At 43.1% G+C, this 20,814-nt stretch overlaps 1 protein-coding gene across 1 annotated transcript in view; it reads right to left on the bottom strand.

Moving 5' to 3' along the window:
* The window catches only part of USP47 (ubiquitin specific peptidase 47), a 90,242-nt gene that overhangs the window by 49,452 nt on the left and 19,976 nt on the right, over nt 1-20,814 (bottom strand). Inside the window, exons 2-3 of the mRNA XM_038764019.1 lie at nt 580-783; nt 59-172 (exon numbers count right to left, since the gene is read on the bottom strand). Coding sequence (XP_038619947.1) covers nt 59-172; nt 580-783 — 318 coding nt within the window. The remainder of the gene's footprint in view (nt 1-58; nt 173-579; nt 784-20,814) is intronic.

The raw sequence follows: 20,814 nt of genomic DNA, 5'->3' as shown, positions 1-20,814 counted from the left end.
TCAAACATGGGAAGGCGAGATGATCCGGTTTACAGGATACACTGAATTTCAAGCTTACCGACATTATCTGAGGTTGTTCACCCTCTTTATCTGTCAAGTGCAGAAAATTCTTCTTCCCTGGTTCAAAATTATTATCCAGAAGCGATCTCTCACTGGTGTGATCCAATGGTGGCTAAAAATGTAAAACCCAAAGGGATATTTCTTAAATGTTACTCTTAGTCATAAGGAATGAGCACCGTGTTTTGACAAGATAAAAACGAAGTGGAGATGATCCCTGCCTATCAAGTTCAAACGTGCAGTGTTCTTTCAAATCTTTCAATCCAGACATGGAATTTTTAATCTTTCTCCTGTTTTCCTTCCTTTCCCACCCATGTCATATCGGAATAAAGGTAAATATACCGGGCAGGGAGGTATCCTGAACTCACTCCCTCCCAAGCCTCTCCTCCACCTCCAAAAAAGAGTATTTATCCCATCATTGCTTAAGGGTGATGTCAACAGTGTTTAAACAGCAATTATTAAGCCTGAAATTCTAAATGTGAAAAAGTGAAAAAAGAGGAAGAAGTGAACACAGGAAATTACCAAAGCAGCAACAATGATTCCATTTCCCCATGCCAAATCAAAGGTTCCATACATATATCCCAGTTTGCTGGCCACATCTTCAAACAGCTTTTTGAGTGGTGTGGAAGCTGGTAAGTTTAAAGTGAGTCTTTCATTTGCTGTCTTAGAATTTGTAGTATCTTGAATGATACACAAGATTCTGGGTTCTTCAGCAGCATTTTCTACCTGAAATTCGTAAGACAGAAAAGAGAACAATTAAGACTGTGTTAATGAAAAAAAGCAATGGTAATGGTTTTTCTAGGACTGAATAAGAACTAAAAAAAAAAAGGGTTAGCGATGTTTCGTGGGGGGGCGGGGGATAAACCATGAAACACAGAAAATAAACACATGAAATACCGTATCCATTTACTTTGGAAAGAGTCAAGGGTACACTTAGTGACATACAGATAATACACTCAACTTCCATATTTTCTTTGCTGACTGGAATGTTTGAAACTACACAAAACAATTTTACCAAACTGGATATCACAACATAGCTCAGCAAAAATATTTAGGAATGAGAGCAAAATTATCAGTATCTGACTTATGTTTACATTCTTTACAATGTCAACCTTCACAGCCACCCAATTAAAACAAAACAAGAAGGAATGTGATTTTGGTGAAACTACTGGCTGTGCCTCAGCCCAGAATCGTTGAGTTAACATATTTTTCTGACCAATGAACTTCCTAATAAAAAAGAACCAAACAAAACAGCAACAACAACAAAAAGCAAAACAAAAAACCCACCCCTCAGTGAGAGACCCAGAATGTAATATAAAATGTGACTTTTGAAAGATTGGCTTCCTCTGTAGCTTTACACCTTCCAGGAATTTTCTAGGTAAGATATGATACATTAATGTCTATTTATATGAGGGAGAAAAAATTGCTATCAGTTCATGAGTAGAAAAAACGAAGTGGCAGTTGAGTAACAATTCAGCAGGAAGTTGTCAGCTGCATTTTTGAATCAACTATTGGACGTAGCCAACACTACATGGCATGCTTCTAATTTAGGGTACTAATAAAGCTAATATGAAGTGCTTACTACATGCCAACCACTGGTTTGTTTAAAAGGCAACTAGTAAATGATAATTGATTATTATTTTTATAATAAATTTATAAAATGTATAAAAGATTATTTACAATAAGAACCTTCGGTCTAGATTTGGCAATACTAAGGCTCATCTCCTCTAGACTGCAAGCTTATTGTGGGCAGGGAACTTATCTACCAACTCTATTATATTTATTTTCCCAAGTGCTGTGTACAGTGCTCTGCACACAGTAAGCTCTCAATAAATACATCTGATGGACTGAATACAGTTTATTCCAAAGGTCTTGGCTCTACACATCCTGAAAAAAATCTACCTCCAGCTTCACAAAAACACTTCCCAGAAGCTCTTCAGCTTCTTCCAGAGCATCAAAATCTGTTCTCTTGCTTTCCAGAGCCATAGGCATTTCTGAAAAAGCAGCTGACCCTGGAAAAGCCTCTCTTCTTTCCACTCTCCCCGCCATTAGCCATTAAGCACTCAATATTCATTCAATTGTATTTATTTATTGAGCACTTACTGTGTGCGGAGCACTGTACTAAGCACTTGGGAAGTACAAGCTGGCAACATATAGAGATGGTTTCTACCCAACAGTGGGCTCACAATCCAGAAGACTAAAACAATTGAGTGAATTAGCCACGAAGTTTGAGCATCACCTCCCTGCTTTTCCTTTAAATTGTTCCAGGCCCTGGTGACGTGCGAGCAAGGTCACAGTCATGTTGCCAACCAGATCTCCTTTTCCAGCCTGTTGTGGATCATTACTGCCTCACCGCAATCCCATCCCTCAAGGCATCGCCCAAACCGTTTCCTTCAATCCTTTTAGTTCATTCTCCACAATGGGGATGGCATGCACACACATACGCCGATGAACCATTGTTGCGGGTGCTGGGTTAGCGCTGGGCCGGGTTTCAACAAAAAGGGCATAACGACCATACGTACAGGATGTATACTAGGAATTTGGGGGTTGAGACAGCTGAATTATTGTGCAGATTTCCCTCGCTTAGACAAAAGAGACCCACAGAGGGAAAGGAGAAGATAATATGGGAAAATAATGGTTTCCTGTATCATATGCTATTTACCTTTCGCCCCCGGGGGGTCATGAAGAATCCCAATTTGTTGTACATTTCCTACGTGCCAAACACCACACCGAGTACTGGGACATATTCAGGATAATCAAGACGGATACAGACCCTGAAGCCCCATGAGGCTCACGGTCTAGGGCTTCTGCTCCACCCTAACCCCCCTCGACTTCTCAGCTCCCTTCAACACTTCCTCTCCTAACATTATCTAACCTTGGCTTAACTGGCACTATCTCCTCCTGGTCCCCCTCCTATCTCTCCAGCCTTTGACTCGGTCTTTTTCGCAGCCCCTCCTCTGCCCCCCCCCACTCCCTAACTGTAAGTGTCCTCAAAGCTCAATTCTGGGCCTGAGCAAGTAAGAGCGACGCAGAAGGGGGTGGGAGAAGAGGAGAGGAGGGCTTAGTCAGGGAAGGATTCTTGGAGATGTGCCTTCTATTTTCCATCCACACCCATTCCCTTGGAGAAGTCGGTCATTCCCACGGCTTCAACTACCAGCTCTATGTGGATGATTCCCAAATCTACACCTCCAGCCCTGATCTCTCGCCCTCTGCAGTCTCTCTTTTCCTCCTGCTTTCAGGACACCTCTACTTGCATGCCCCGCCAACCCTTTTTGGATTTAACATGTCCAAAAAAAACTCATCTTCCCACCCAAACCCTGTACATACCGACTTTCCCCATCAATGCAGACAGCACCACCACCTTCCCTGCCTCACAAGCCCATAACCTTGGCATTACCTTCACTTCATTTCTTTTATTCAGCCCACACGAACACCGTCAGTTCTACCCTCACAACATTACTAAAATCTCCTCTTTCCTCTCCAACGCACCTGCTACTATGCTGATTCAGGCACTTATCCTACCCCACCTTAACTACTCCAACAGCCTTCTTTCTCTCCCACTACAGTCCAAACTTCATTCTCCTTCCTGGATCATTTATAATTAAAGAAAAAGAACCAACAACAACCCACGTTTCCTCACTCCTCAGGAACCTTTAGTTGCTACCCATCCACTTCTGCGTCAAACAGAAACTCCTTACCATTGGCTTTAAAGCACTAAATTACCTTGCCCCCTTACCACCTCACCAATCTACTACAGCATAGCACATTCACTTTGCTCCTCTAACTCCAACCTACTTACTGTACCTTGGCTTTCTCATCTTGTTGACCCCTTGCCCATATCCTGCCCCTGGGCTGAAACACCCTCCCTTCTTTAAAAGACAAATGATCACTCTCCCCACCTTCAAAGCTTTATTAAAATCACAATTCTTCCACAAGGCCTTCCCTGACTAAACCCTCATTTCCCCTACTCCCTTTCTCCCTTCAGCGCTGCCCTTGCACTTGGATATGCACGCTTTATTCCCCTCATCCTCTGCACTTAGGTGCATATCCGTAATTTATTTTGTCTGCCTCTCCCTAAAGACTGTCAGCTCCTTATGACCAGGGAACGTGTCTTCCAACTCTTACACTGTACTCTCCCAAGTGCTTAGTACAGTGCTCTGCGCACAGTAAACACTCAGTACAACTGATTGAGGGACAACAGGTACTGAATCCTTATTTTACAGAGGACGAGAGTGAGCTACCAAGAAATTAAGTGACTTGTCCAAGGTCACACTAAAGGAAAGTAGAAGAGTCAGCTTCTAACCCACGTCTTCCCACTCCGAGACCTGGGTTGTTTCCACTACACCACCCTGCTACTTTCTGCACTAAATTTTCAAGTGTAAGGATATCCCCTCTAGACTGTAAGCTTGCTGTGGGCAGGGGACATGACTACCAACTCATACTCTCCTAACACTGTATTCTCCCAAGTGCTAAGTACAGTGCTCTGCACACAGTAAAGTGCTCAATAAATACCACTGTTTGATCAATCTCTTGCTAATTACTCATGGTCACTAAGTTCTAAGTGGGTGTCTTTATGGGGAGGCGTGCTTCATCCCCTGAAGCCAATTTAATACCCCAACCCAATAGCAAAGCATCAGAAAGCGAGAAGGACCGACCCACGGAAAGTGAGCTAGTGGACTTGTTTTGGGGGGCATCTTAGTGTGTGCTTCAGCCCGCTGTTGGGTAGGGACCGTCTCTATATGTTGCCAACTTGTACTTCCCAAGTGCTCTGTACAGTGCTCTGCACACAGTAAGCCCTCAATAAATACGATTGAATGAATGAATGCTTCAGGTTTCCTCTTTATCTTCTGTCTCCCCCATCCTATTTCTCCCTGTACTATCACTTCAGCATCTCCTTATCACCTAAGGACTTGCGTACTCAAATCCCTACCCTAGTAGCATTTTGTACATAAATATCTAAAGGCTGCCCATGTATTTCCCAATGTGAAAATGAAAGGTTCTTAGTCCTCTGCTCTGAAATGGCAGTGAAGTTATGAATTGCCAAGAAAACATAGTTTTTACCCTCTATCACCCCTCCTAACTTTTTCTTTCCCTCCACCACCCTTTCCAAAAAGAGAGAGACGAAAAGCTCATCTAACTGTTGAACCCAAAGGTACAGGAATGGAATCTGAGGGAAACATTACACAGCTCAAGCCGTCAAAGCAAGGTGAATTTTTAAGACGTTTAAATTACAGTCAAGTCAAAGACAGTTTATTATCATTTATTTTCTTTACAAATAATCTTAGTAGATCAGCATTAAAAGAAGAATAGCAACTACTTGAAAGCTAATGAAAGCACTACACAATTGACGGTAAAAATCTTGGGTAGGAACTTTCAGCAATCAATACAAGAACAAATACAAGCAGAGAACCAAAGGGAGCTTTCACCAGGGATGTGCAGGACACATGCAAATATCTTATTTAGTACAAATCAGAGCGGGGATCACTTGGGTCCCCCAGTCACCACCCAGGAGAAAGTCCTCACCCGCGGCATCGATTTGGGGAGACCAGAAAGAGCTGCTCCCCAAGGTCAAGTCATACTGGGCTGCGGCAGGACACCAAGATGGAGTTGTATTCACACTCTCCTTTGTTTCTTCCTTCCACAGCCTCCTTTTTTTGTGGTATTTGTTAACGCTTTACTACGTGCCAGGCGCTGTACTAAATGCTGGCATAAATGCAAGAGAATCAGGATGGACAGAGTCCCTATCCCGCGTGAGGTTCACAATCTTAACCCCCATGAGGTAATGGAGGCACAGGGAAGTGACTTTCCCAAGGTCACACCGCAGACAAGCGGAGGATCCGGGATTAGAACCCAGGTCCTTCTGACTCCCAGGCCTGGTGGTTCTCTTCTGAAGGCCCTTTCAGGCACAGTGGGGGCTCACAGTCTCAATCCCCATTTTACAGATGAGGGAACTGAGGCACAGAGAAGTGAAGTGACTTGCCCGAAGTCACACAGCTGACAAGTGTTGGAGCAGAATTTGAACCCATGACCTCTGAGTCCAAAGCCCGGGCTCTTTCCACTGAGCCACATGCTGCTTCTCTGGTAGCAACTTTACAACATCCAAACAACTACCAAATCACTCTTCTCCACCAGATGAGTAATACAGTGAAATCCAATATGGGCACTTGCTAATGTTTCGGTGCTGAGGGTAAGGGGAGTGATGGAAAGTGATTCAGCTTTTTTGGCTCTCAAAAATCCCTACTGAGAGCTGACCTCCTTCAGGAGGCCTTCCCAGACTGAGCCCCCTCCTTCCTCTCCCCCTCCCCACCCCCCCGCCCTACCTCCTTCCCCTCCCCACAGCACCTGTATATATGTTTGTACAGATTTATTACTCTGTTTATTTTACTTGTACATTTTTACTATTCTATTTATTTTATTCTGTTAATATGTTTTGTTGCCTGTCTCCCCCTTCTAGACTGTGAGCCCACTGCTGGGTAGGGACCATCTCTATATGTTGCCAACTTGTACTTCCCAAGCGCTTAGTACAGTGTTCTGCACACAGTAAGCGCTCAATAAATACGATTGAATGAATAAATGAATGAATATTACATACAAAGAAGGAAAGAAGGCCCACAGATATGATAAGATTCTTCACCTTTCACCTATTAACTCTTGGGGCCCACTGAAGCTAAAGACCAAAGATCTGCTTGCTTTTCTTCTGGCAATCACCTCAACCCTTTTTTCTGTCTTTCATGACATGGAGGTATGCTTTGTGTTTTCAGGACATTTTAAAAATATTATTTGCTAAGCACTTACTAAATGCCAGGCACTGTACTAAGCACTGGGGTGGATACAGGCCAACCACTTTGGACACTGTCCCTGGGAACTCAGTCTTAATCCCCGCTTGCAGATGAGGTAAATGAGGCACAAAGAAGTTAAGTGACTTGCCCAAGGTCACCCGGCAAACAAGTGGGAGAGTTGGGATTAGAACCCAGGTCTTAATGACTCCCGGGCCCATGTTCTACCCACTAGGCCACGCTGCTTCTAACTCCTTCTCCGATGAAGGACTTCTCTATTTGGAGAATGTACCTTTTAAAGACAGGCCCATGGCTGTTTGATGTAATTCCCCGGCTAGTTCCAAGCATCTGGGGCTGTTAATTCTCAATTATCTCCTCTTTGAAGGGAGAAAGCGGTAGAAAATTCAAAACAATTAGAAAGTAAAGATGGCTTGGGCCCTGACCCGGGCAGATGGGAGCAAAGGTTTCTGGCCATACCTGGGCACCAAGTTAAGACGGACTTAGTTAACAGAGCCTAAAAAGCACCCTGACTGAGAGGACCAAGGACAGGAGAAAGTCTGAGAAGGCAGGGTTCACAGCTACTTGAAAACGTAAGATTTGAGGCAACTGAAGCACTCACTATCCGGCTGCCAACAAAACCAAAACATTTTATGTTAAAAAAAAATGCTTAAGAATCACACTTTGTGGTTAAGCATTTCTTGAAATATGAAATTTTTTGCTCATTAAGCCTGAGCAGAAAGGAACATCAGATGTTCACTGACTTGATTCTGTTTTCCATGGCTTTCAATCTGAAAATTGCTAAGTGATTCAGTTCAAACTCAAGCACAACTTCTGAGCCCTGCAATTTCAATAGTACTGGACAACTTCAGAGTAAGTCCAATTTTTCTGCATAGACCGGAGGTGGTAGAGGGTGTATTTGAAGCAACTACCTAGACTTTTTCCCTTTAAAAAAAAAAATGGGGGCGGAGAAAGAGAGGAAAGATTGGCAAGGCACTAACCAAACATGCATAAACACTTTCAGCTGTCATGCTTGTGTTATAAATGCAACTTTAATTCATATCATGCTGTTACTAAATATGCAGGCTATCACTTCAGCTGGCTACCTGGGCAAATTTCTTCTTCATTTCATCAAAGATACTTTGTCTGCATCTCCAAAACATATCCTGATAGGAGAACAAAATATAAACCAGTTTTTACACACCAAAGTGAAGGGCAGTCCCTAAATAAAGATGCTTCTCTAGCAGGAGAAGATATTGATTTCTTTTAACCCTATGGAAAAAGACTTCCATTGAGAATAACAAAAGCAGGCGCTTGCAAAATAGGAACGTAAAGAAGAGTCCCACACTTACCTTTGGCACCTAAAATTCAGCTTCGGCAAGTTGAATTTTGGGGATGACTGCCTTTGTTCCTCTCCGCCTCTGACATGCTAGCCAAAAGAACCCATTTCCAGCCCACGAGAGGCTGGGAAAGATGGTGGCCCTGACACAAGACGGGTCTAAGAAACTATTCAAAACTGGAAGCAGTCAGGACCATGGGCAGTCTAGAACTTTCCTTCTTTCCAACTGTACTGCCTCTGTACAAACACCGCAGCATTTCCAACTATTGCTACTGAAGACTGTATCTTACTGTGGCCAAGACGACAGCAGCGTGGAGAGGGAGTGTAAGGAAAGGAGACTAAGGATGTCAGTTATCAGGTAGGCTATGCCTCTTCTGCATGGGGAAAATATGAAATAGAGAGATTTAAATTCAGGACTGTGATGAAAACATTCCCATACTCTTTGGACACACATGCAGACCCTTGGTCCACCCCACAACACCTACGTACGTATCCATACTTTACATCACTGTCTGTCTCCCCCTCTAGCATGTAAGCTCCTTGTGGTCAGGGAATCTGTTATATTGTACTCTCTCAAGTGCTTAGTACAGTGCTCGATAAATATGACTGACTGAAAATAGCAAAGCCAGAGTAATCTAACACGAAGAGCACAGGGCTGAAAATAAGGAGGTCTGGGTTTAGGTCCCAGCTACTCCACTGGCCTGCTGTGTGGTCTTGGGCAAAATGGTTACATTTTCGAGACCAGTTTCCTCATCTGTACAATGGGAATGAGGTACACTGTATGAGACAGGAACTGTCTGATTGTATAAGCCCATAATTACCCCAAGGCTTAGCACATGTAAATACTATCATTATCCTCATTACCCTCATGTACATACCTTTATACTCTGCTGATTCTTCCTACACCATTTATTTTGGTGCATATTTCCCCTGCTTGACAGAAAACTTCTTGAAGGGAGAGACCATTTCTATTCCCTCTATTGCATTCTCCCAGAAGCTTAAGTACACAACCAACTACATCCAAAGTAAAGCGAGGTCTCACAAACACACATATTTTTCCTTATGGGAAGAACACTTGTATTATCTATTTTAAATGTGTGGTTTTCATGTCACTGAACTGGAATTGTTTAAATCAGGCTCATACGGTATTATTTTCTCTCTAGTAAACCATTTTTAAATACATATCCACACAGTCTCGAAGCAATTAAGCTGATGGAGAGATGGGCCAGATAAGTGGGGGAATCTATTTTGGGTTTTACTGGCTTAAATGTTCATTTTAACTTAATTTCTTTTTGGTATTCCTTCCAATTGTATGTACAATTAAAATATTATTTGTTAAAAGACACACTTAATGGGTGTTATAACCCTTCAAAGGTTTCAGGCATCATCATCAATCGTATTTATTGAGTGCTTACTGTGTCCAGAGCACTGTACTAAGCGCTTGGGAAGTACAATTTGGCAACATATAGAGACAGTCCCTACCCAATTCTGCTTTTGAATTTTGGTCAGATTTCACATACTTATTCTTTTCGAATGCCTTGATTAGTAATAAGCAACTTTAGCTATTTTTCCCAAAAACCAAGGCAGCCCCTATCTCACTGAACTAGTGAATAATAAACCCTTCCAAAAGTTCTCTAGACTCATAAAAATAATTAGGGACATATCCCAGGGTGGGGAAGGAGAAAAAATAGGCCTGGACTCTTCCCTGCCCCAGCTCACTTGCCAGCAGTTTAGCTCAAGATGACGGCCACACATTTTTCCAGATCTGCCACATACCAACAGGATATCATATATGCTTTGGAAGCAATCGATTTCCTGGCATTTGACATCATGACACTTAAGATATATATTGACTGAATGTCGTATTTGGGTTTCAAGATGGATCACTCCTGGGTGGTAGATTGGCTAGGAGTACAGGGTTGAAGGAGAAACAAGGCAAAGCAAGGAGGAGGAAGAACAATGGGAACAAGGAGAACAAGGAGAAGGGAGTTGGGAAACAGGAAGAGGGCAGAGATCCAGGAGCCTGGAGTGATCAGGACAGCTGGCAAAGGAGAGGCAGAGCTGGCTCCCTGAAGAGAGAACCCAACACTGTAAGCTCATTGTGAGAAGGGAATGTGTCTATGTATTAGTGTACTGTACTCTTCAAAGCGCTTAGTACAGTGCTCTGCGCACAGTAAGCACCCAATACATTGGAATGAATGATGGTGGAGGGACCACTGTCACAGACACAAGACAAGTTATGTGTTCTGAAAAATGCATTAGATTTTTTAAATGTTTCTATATTATTTATATTATTTGCATTGTATTTGTACTGAAGCAGTGCGACCCAAGCAACAAAGCCACCCGACAGGAGTTAAGAGGAGATTTAAGTGTAACCTGGAAGAATTCTAGCTCCGGGACATCACCACAAGGGTTACACGTTTTCAATACTTGGAGTAGCTGGAAGAACTTTGGGTGGGGTGTGGGAACAGGGGAGGGGGGTTTTGATGTATGGATGTTGGCCTGCCAGATTACAGCACAACAAGGGAACCCTGGCATGTGGGACCTCAGTGAGAGGTTTCATTAATAAGATTAAAGCTTGGAAATAGCAGTCTCTGTAGGTGGTGTCCCTTTGGCCTGTCACTTTCCAGCCTGCTGAGGTGAACAGAGTGGAAATGTGAGGAATCTAGGACCATTCCCCTACATCTCCAATGCTAAAAGTCTAATACTGGCACCACTGAGGTAAGCTCATTTCCAGAAAACACCTCCTCAGGTGGACATCTTCTAGACTGTAAGCCCGCTGTTGGGTAGGGACCGTCTCTATATGTTGCCAACTTGTACTTCCCAAGTGCTTAGTACAGTGCTCTGCACACAGTAAGCGCTCAATAAATACGATTGAATGAATGAATGAATGAATTCAGTACTTTCATAACAGGTTTTTACTGCGCATTTTGGATCGGATGTTGTTAAGGAATTAGGGACAATCTTATTTATATTAATGTCCGTCTCTTTCTCTAGACTGCACACTCACTGTGGGCAGAGAATGTGTCTACCAACTCTTTTGTACTCTCCCAAGTGCTTAGTACAGTGCTCCACACACAGTAAGCACTCAATCAATACAACTGACTGACTGATCGATTCTGAGAACCTGCATCTCTCTACCTGGGTAAAACACGATGGGTTGCTGGAAGAATTGGCCGGGTGCATGTGCGGCACCAGTTAAGGTTTCTACAGCAAGTCTTCCATAAAGCAGAGGAAGTCAAGAATGTAACAGCCACTTTAAAGGATAACAAAGTCTTCATTCTCACCCACTCACTCCCCATTTATCTCCTACTTTTCCAATTTCCCATCCTCAACCTGCTCCGCCACAATGCTTGCTCTTCATTGTTTTATAATAATAATAATAATAATAATAATAATAATAATAATGGCATTTATTAAGCGCTTACTATGTGCAAAGCTCTGTTCTAGGCGCTGTGGAGGTTACAAGGTGATCAGGTTGTCCACGGGGGGCTCAGTCTTAATCCCCATTTTACAGATGAGGCAACTGAGGCCCAGAGAAGTTAAGTGACTTGCCCAAGAACACACAGCTGACAACTGGCGGAGCCAGGATTTGAACTCATGACCTCTGACTCCAAAGCCCATGCTCTTTCCACTGAGCTACGCTGCTTCTTTTATCCCATTTGAGGGTCTGTTCAGTATTTGTATATTCATCGAGGGCATTTTTTGAATGCTCGTGTGCACAGCACTGTACTGAGCACTACCTAGGGTGGTGGTGGGTTGATATCAACCACTCAAAAGAGTAGGGACTTGTGTATGGCTGAGAAATTCTCACCCCGTCCTGACCCAGCCTAGCCAACGCTCCATCTCCCGAGAGGTGAGGGGCAAACAACTTGTATTTGCAGGGTCATAATTGTTTTGTGTACTGTACGACTTGGAGTGCCAGCCCAGCGGCCCACAGTGACACATACGTGAGAATAGTCTGGGGGGGGGAAGATAGGCAAGGGGGTACTGGTGACATGGTAGCCCTCTTGCCTCAACCGTGTTGGCCCGCACCATGGCACCACTTATCAGCCTATCTTATCAGCTAAGAGCCCATAAACAGAAGAAATGCATGAATAAAACAGGGGCCACCCAGCCCCAGGATTGTTTTTTAGCCTAATCATGCTAACTAAAACCCTGAAAGGGCCTGACTTGAAAATCCCAGAACTTTAAAGCCAAGTCAGGTCAGGACAAGTTGCCCTTCTGTTGGAAACACTATCTAACCTTGGCTTCACTGACGATGAGAAGCAGCATGGCCTAGTGGAAAGAGAATGGCCTTGGGAGTCAGAGGAGCTGGATTCTATGGCCAGCTCTACCCACTAGCCTGCTGTGTGACCCGGGGGCAAGTCACTTCACTTCTCTGTGCCTCAGTTACCTCATCTGCAAAATGGGGATTAAGACTGTGAGCCTCATGTAGGACATCTTGTATCTACCCCAGTGCTCAGTACAGTGGCACACAAATGCTTAAACTATACCACCATCACTAAGAGGATGATTCCCCAATTCACCTCTCCAATCTCACAAATCCTCCTGCCTTCAAGACACCCCTACCTGAATGCGCCATCAGTACCTCACACTCAACATGTGCTTAGAACAGTGCTCAACACATAAGAGCTTAAATGCAATAATAACAACAAAGGATAAATTCACCAACTGAACCAGGAACCTTCTACATTTAACAATATTATCCTGGATTGTCCTTGCTCAACCACTTTCCGTCAACAAAATTTCCCCGAAAAGAACTGGTCCCACCGGGGCAAACTCCCAAGGATTTAAGTTTAGCAACAAACCACAGATGTTCTGTTTCCCCCATCCCCCAGGGTACCAAACCCCCCTATTTGACAAATCAGTTATTTTGAACGGTAAGTCTTCAACTAAACGATGGTAGAAGCTTAAAAACCAGAGCCAGAGAGATTTCAGCAATACTGATAAGTGGGTTCAAAGAGATGATTAACGAAAAGACTGACAGGGAAATCAAGGTCTTCTTCAAATAAAGAACCAAAGGAAGGCAACTGCATTTGCCTCCGAAGTCTATTTTCATTTAAAAAAACTCTTATAATAAACTAAATGAACACTTCATTAAGTTCTCATACCTGTCTTTTGTTTTCTCTGGTGATTGTATAAGAATAATTTCCGTCCAACTATTACTTAGTAATGACAAAACCTAACTTGAGAATTCTATTCTACGCACTTCACTATTTCAAAATGGATCAGCAGGGGAAACGCTTTCGGTCAACAGACGTTTTAAGCCTTCTCTGAATTGTAATTAGTAAGTTGGGCATACCCACAGTTGGTTTTCAAAGTGTCCCAGTAAATATCATATATAGAACGAAAGCCATTTTGTCCCAAAAGGGCCACTAAGTAGGATTTGGCACATAAATAGGGTAAGATGTGTAGCGGGGAGACAGGCACCTAAGGGTCTAACTGACCACAAGCTCAGTGAGTCAGCAACTTGTCTCTGTTGAAAGGACTAAAGGAGTAATTGCAACATCAAAAGAGAATGTCTTTGTGTGTATCGGTGGGATCAGGATAGTCAGTCCCTAATCAACCAAATCAATAATATTTATCGAGAGACTGTGTGCACAGCAATGCCTTTAAGTGCTTTGGGAGGGTACCAAAGATGTAGGAGACAGATTATACACTCCTTGTAGGCAGGAATCCTAACCGGAGGGACAGGCACATAGTAAGTTTACAGGCAAAAGGAAGCGGTTCTTGAATGTCGGAATACGTGCAGCAATATACACCAAAGAGCAGCAGGAAGTTGCAACTGCAAAGGGGCTGGGATGCAAGCTACGGAGAAGAAAAATCAGGGAAAGCTTCCTGGAGTTGCAAATGCTGGGAAGAACAGAAGTCTGACGGACTTGAAGGTGGACAGAGTCCCAGGAAGGGGGACGAGCCGGAGTCGGGGAACGGGGAGGCATCAGATGAGTCTCAGGTCAGGACAAAGCACAGTGAAAGGTGGGCAGGGATAGGACCTCCTTCCCTTCCCCACAGCACCTGTATATATGTATATATGCTTGTACATATTTATTACTCTATCTATTTATTTTACTTGTACTTATCTATTCTATTTATTTTATTTTGTTAATATGTTTGGTTTTGTTCTCTGTCTCCCCCTTCTAGACTGTGAGCCCACTGCTGGGTAGGGTCTGTTTCTATATGTTGCCAACTTGTACTTCCCAAGCGCTTAGTACAGTGCTCTGCACACAGTAAGCACTCAATAAATACGATTGATCGATTGATTGACAGAGAATGTAAACTGGGGTGTAGTAGAAGACTGGATAAGTTTGGGAAGTGAGCTGATGGAGTACCTTACAGTCAGTTACCTAATACGGAACGGACTGGGAAACCACGGGGGGGGTTCTGAGGAGTGGGGAGACCTGTATGTATCCAGAACAGTATTTTAGAAAAGATAATCTGAGCAGCAGAGCAAAGTAAAGACCAGAGATGTGAGGGAAGGGACATTAGTAGATGGGAAGCAGCATGGAGCCAGAAGGTCATGGGTTCTAATCCTGACTCCACCACCTGACTGCTGTCTGACCTTGGGCAAGTCACTTCACTGAGCCTCAGTTAGTTCACCTGTAAAATGGGGATTGAGACTGGGAGCCCCACGTGGGACAGGGACTGCGTCCAACTCATTTTGCTTGTATTCACCCCAGTGTTTAGTAATAATAATAATAATGGTGGCATTTGTTAAGCATTTACTATGTGCAAAGCACTGTTCTAAATTTTGGGGAGGATACAAGGTGATCAGATTGTCCCTCATGGTGCTCACAGTCTTCATCCCCATTTTACAGATGAGGTAACAGGCACAGAGAAGTTAAGTTACTTGCCCAAAGTCACACAGCTGACAATTGGCAGATCTGGGATTTGAACCCATGACCTCTGACTCCCAAGCCCGTGCTCTTTCCACTGAGCCACGTTCCTGGCACACAGTTAGTGCTTAACAAATGCTATAATAATAATAATAATAATAATAATAATTATTATTATTATTATTATTATTACTAGTAAAGAGGCTGAGAACAGTAGACTGGCTGAGATAACATCTGGACCAGGATGGTGTGTTTGGATGCAAGGGATGGCAGGATTTAGCAACAGGTTGAATGTGAGAATTAAAAAACAGAGAGAGAGACAGAGAGAGAGAGAGACAGACACAAGATTATGGGCTTCAGAGACAAGGGAATACTAGGAGGCACTGGTTAAGATCTTGATCTTAAGAGGTCAGCGGGACATCCAGATGGAGATGCCCTGGAGGCATGAGGAAATGTGAGATTGCAGGTGAAAGAGGGGTGGAGGCTGTTTAGACAGTTTTAGGAGTCATCACATAAAGATGGAAGCTAATGCCAAAAGGAAAAGGGTGAACTCCCTGAGGAAACAAGCATAAAATAATAATTATAATTATGGTACTTGTTATGCACTTACTATGTGCCAAGCTAAGTTAATCAGGTTGGACAAAGTCCCCGTCCCACAGTGGGCTCACAGTCTAAGTAGGCAGGAATAGGATTTAATCCCCATTTTCATATGAGGTAACAGGCACAAAGTGAAGCAACTTCCTCAAGGTCACAGCAGATAAGTGGCCAAGCCAGAATTAGAACCCAGGTCCTCTGACTCCCAGAACCGTGATGAAAGCAGGAGACCCAGAATAGAGCCTGGAGGAATACCATAGTAGGGGGTGAGAGACAGAAGAGTAGTGGGCTAAGAAGATGAAAAAAAGAAGAGAGAGAAATGCGTGGGGGAAAATAGAGATTAGACAGCATTTCCAGGAGAGTCTATTTGTGACAAAGGCAGATGAGAAATCACAGGGATTAGGATTGAGTCAATACTACCCACTTGAGCAAGGAGGAGGTCTTGGTGACCAAATTAATCTTTTCACCCTCACTCACACAGATGTAATCTTCACTGTCGGGATATGGAGGCCAACTATGTGTTTTACATTACAAAATGAGGAGTTGATCATTATTCCATTTACTATATTCTGTTTTGTTCATACCCTTCACAAAACTGTTTTTATGGCTTTTTATGCCCTTTATGAATTTTAAGTGCACAAAACAGATTGCCTTGTCAAATTTCAAGATTTTACTACAGTGGTAGACTTCCACATAAATTACTCTGTCCATGTAATCTTACTAAAATCAGTTCTACCTGGGAAGTCTTCATTTCTGTCACCACTATCCAGAGAAGGATAGTGGTTAAAGTTTTTATATATTTAGCAGGGAGGGATTTTCCTAAAGTTAAATCCAGAAGGGAGATATAAATTTGATAACATATGGTTTCTGGCTTTAGTCACTGCATTCTACAAAGGATACAGACACACTGGGGAATGGAAGATCAAGGATGAAAATACTCGAAAGAGAAAAGGATCCTAAGAAGAAAGATGAAAGGAATTCAGAGTTCTCTGGGAGAGAGAAAACAATGTACAAATTACAGCATTTACTGCATGCTACACTTGGGAAAGAACAGAAGCAAAGAGATTGAAATCCCCAAAGATATATGACGGAGTGATAGGCATCAGATAGAAAAACAGAGTTGGGACCGAGTGGGTGGTATAACAAAGAAACTAGAGAAGCAGCGTGGCTCAGTGGAAAGAGCCCGAGCTTGGGAGTCAGAGGTCATGGGTTTTAATCCCGGCTCCGCCACTTGTCAGCAGTGTGACTTTGGGCAAGTCCCTTCACTTCTCTTTGCCTCAGCTACCTCATCTGTAAAATGGGGATTAAGACTGTAAGCCCCACGTGGGACAACCTGACTACCTAGTATCCTCCCCCATGCTTAGAACAGTGCTTGGCACATAGTAAGTGCTTAAATACCATTATTATTATTAAAAATAACTTCAGGGGGTAGTGGGGATGGATGATGGACAATGCGGGATTTCAAAGACGAGATAGTGAGTTGAGTCAAAAGCAAATGTTTCTTTTTTATGGGGTGACTAATGACCATTTGTTCTCAGAAGTCTGAACAGGGGAAAATAGGGTTTAAAGTCACAACAGTTGAACTGAAGAGGAACTTTTGAATGCAAAGGTAAGTGTAACCAGCTACCAAGAGAAGTCACGAGTTCTCCTCCTGAGGAGACCTTTTAAAAGACTAGTGGCCATCTTCTCCAAACAATTTAATCTATCACTGGACAAAGATAAGGCCAGATGGTTTCTTCATGTCCCTTCCAGTTCTATCATTCCACAATTACAAAAATATTATGGGTGTCAGAGAAGGCACAGTAGCTTCTTTTTGTACTCGCTATCCATATTAACAGGCAGCTTTAGCAAGCTGTAACATGAGCCAAGAATTCAGAAGTAAATCCAAGTTTTTAAAAAACCTTTAAACATTCGAGTTGAAAGAATCCCAAAATATATCCAGACTCTTGAATACATCTCTGTAAAATTAGTAGACAACACTCTACCAGATTTAAGGGTTGCTGACTAATTATCAGACAGACAATTGCTCTCCCCTACTTCAAAGCCTTATGGAAGGCACATCTCCTCCAGGAAGCCTTCCTTGACTGAGCCCTTCTCTCTTCTCTCGTTCCCTTCTGCGCCGCTCATATTTGCTCCTTCATTCATCCCCCCTTTCCCCACAGCACATATGTATATATCTGTAATTTATGTATCTATATTAATAATGTCTGTCTCCCTCTCTAGACTGTGAGCTCCTTGCGGGCAGGGAATGTGTCTGATGCCATATTGTACTCTCCCAAGCACTTAGTACAGTTCTTGGCACACGGTAAGCACTTGAACATGAGTTATAATCATAACAGCAACGACAGTATATTAGTAATAGAGTGAAGTATTTACTAGGTGCAGAGCACTGTACCAAGTAGTGGGAAGGAATCCACAGGTGGGAACTGGAGAGTTGCTGGCTCTCGAGGGACTCATGAACTGGATTTAAACTAAAAGTCCATCATGACAGTCACAGTTTAGAATTATTATTTACCATGGACAGTTGAAAGACTGAACTGAAAAATTAATGGCTATTCCACACACAAACTGTTCATTGGCTATTTGGGCCATGAAATTAAATATTAAGCCATCTCCTCCAGGAGGCATTCTCCAATTATTCTTCACCTTCCTGGTCATGTCGACCTATCAGCCGTACTTTTCAATCGATCAATCAATAGCACTTATTGAGCTGCTCATGAATGCAGAACACCACAGAGTTCTTGGGAGAGTACAGTGGAGTGAGAACACATAATACCCGAACATACAATACCTGCCCTCAAGAAGCTATTTTGTGGGGAGACCCACAAAATAATTTACAGATAGGTGGAAGAGTAAACGGAAAGATGGACACGTGGGTGGGTATGTGTTTAAACAGAGTTGGTTGTTACGTGGTTGTTACGTACTGAGGGCAATCGGTGGTTGTACATTCGTAAGTGATGCAAGAGTGTTGAAGTGGGGGGATATGTAGGAGAAGAAAAATTCACTGCAGAAGGCTTTCTGGAAGAGGTGGGACTTCAGAAAGGCTTTGAAGTTGGGGCGGGCTGCGGTCTGGCAGCTTTGAAATAGGAGGGAGTTGCAAGCAAGAGGAAGAGTGAGCAAGAGGCTGGAGGCAGGAGAGGAAAGAACACGGTACGGTGAGTGATTGAGTAGGCTAGCTAGGGTGGAAAAACGTGTGTGAGCTGTGGTGGGAGAAGAGAATAGATAAGAAAGAGGGAGAGCTGATCTGCGGGCCTTAAAAGCAACTGTTGGGAGTTTCTTTTTGACGCAGAAAAGTTTGGTGCTTATGTGGTCAGCTAATCATTCAATTTTACTGTAATACCTAAAACATGTACACAAGTTGTGTCTGTCTCGCCCATTAGATTATAAACTCCTTGAGATCGAGGGCTATGTCTTCTTCATTGCATACTCCTAAATATCTAGTACAGACCCAAGGATAGGCTGAGCCAAACTGAAGACTTCTCAAGGAGCCTTTTTTCCTAGTTCGAATATCAAGTTTGAGACAAAGCACAGGTTACTGAACTAAACTTTCTCTTCTCTCACATATATGATTGGTGTTTTCATCTCTCTGTCATGCATTCATCCTCTAGGGTGGCAGAGGGCAACTCTATTAATTTATGGGGTGGAATTTTTTTAATATAAATTTACATTAAACTATTCTTCAAAGAAAAAAATAATATTCACTTTGCTTACTATTAAATGTTATTTTCTATCCTGATTACAGGAAGATTTCTTCTATGAGAATCCTCTTGGTGGCAAGCGGTGACTCAGCCAGTGACAAAATAAGACTTGTTTACCTGCTCAGGTTGTCTTACTACACTACCGTTGAATCAAATGAGTTCCTGGGAACTCTGCTATAATTTTAAGCTTGGAAAAAATGTGTAAATGGCATGTTTTATTCCAGAAAAAAAAAATCATTCTTTAGTTGAATTTACACTGCTGTTACTAAAAATCATTTTTCCCTTGGGCAGAAAAAAAAAAAGCCACAAAACCTTAACACACAAAAAAAGTGATGTGAAATTGGAAATTCAAGCTTTAAAATAAGTTACAAAAAAGATTTCAACCTTTAACACTGTAGTGAAAATCTGATTATACAATGAATCTGTACAGACTACCATCCTCGCTGTCATGCAAGCACCTAACCCTGGCACTGTCCTTGATTCAACTCACACAACACATATATTCAGGCACCAAATCCTACCGCTTCTGTCTTCACATCATTACTAAAATCTGTCCTTTCCTCTCCATCTAGATCGCTACTATGTTGATCCAAGCACTTACCACATGCCACCTTGATTACTGCATCTTCCTTCTCACTGACCACCCTAGTTCCTGCTTCCCCCCACTCTTCCACACTTTTCTCTCCATACCCAAACTACTTTCCCTTGATGACTACACTGATGACTTCGGCACCACCCTCTCTTATGAACTAAACTCGCTCACTTGCCTATCCCTTTGTCGATCCTATACCGCTACTCCACAGTCCTGGATAACCTCCACAGTTCACTTCCTTCGCCAAGAGCCGCAGAGTGCCGCTGGCAGAAATCTAGATATCAGACCAATTTCATCCACCTCAAGTTCATCCCTGCATGCTTTAAACACTGACCTCACCTCTGCCCAGCAAAATTATTTCTCCATCCTTATTGACACCCAGGCCCATTGCCCTCACCGGTTATTCCGGACTTTTGACTCACTTCTCAAAACCCCTGACCACTGCCTTACCCATCCCTTGCCCCTAATGACCTGGCTACTCTATTTTGAGAAAATTGAAACTATCTGGCGTGATCTCCCTAAAATCTCCTCTTCTCTTCAGTCCCTCCCTCCTCCTGCCCCTTCAACTCTCCCATCCTTCCCAGCAGTACCTCAAAAGATCTCCTGCCTTCTCTCAAAATTCACCCCCTCCACCTTTGCATCTGACCGCATCTCTTCACACGTTGTCAAAGCACTCACCCCCTCCCTGTCATCTTCAACTGTTTGCTCTCTAATGGCTTCTTCCCACCACAAACATGTTCATGTCTCCCCAACCTAAAAAAAAACCCTCCCTTGATTCCACAGCTCCCTCTACTTATCGCCCCACCTCTCTCCTACCATTCCTCTCCAAACCCCTTGAGTCGTCTACATCCGCTATCTCGAGTTCTTCCCCTCCAATTTGTCTTCCATCCCCGTCACTCCACAGAAACTGTCCTCTCAAAGGTCA

Source organism: Tachyglossus aculeatus, chromosome 22, assembly GCF_015852505.1.
Source record: "Tachyglossus aculeatus isolate mTacAcu1 chromosome 22, mTacAcu1.pri, whole genome shotgun sequence".
Taxonomy (NCBI): domain Eukaryota; kingdom Metazoa; phylum Chordata; class Mammalia; order Monotremata; family Tachyglossidae; genus Tachyglossus; species Tachyglossus aculeatus.
Note: the sequence above shows the minus strand (reverse complement) of the source record. Positions and strands in the feature narration are given on the sequence as shown.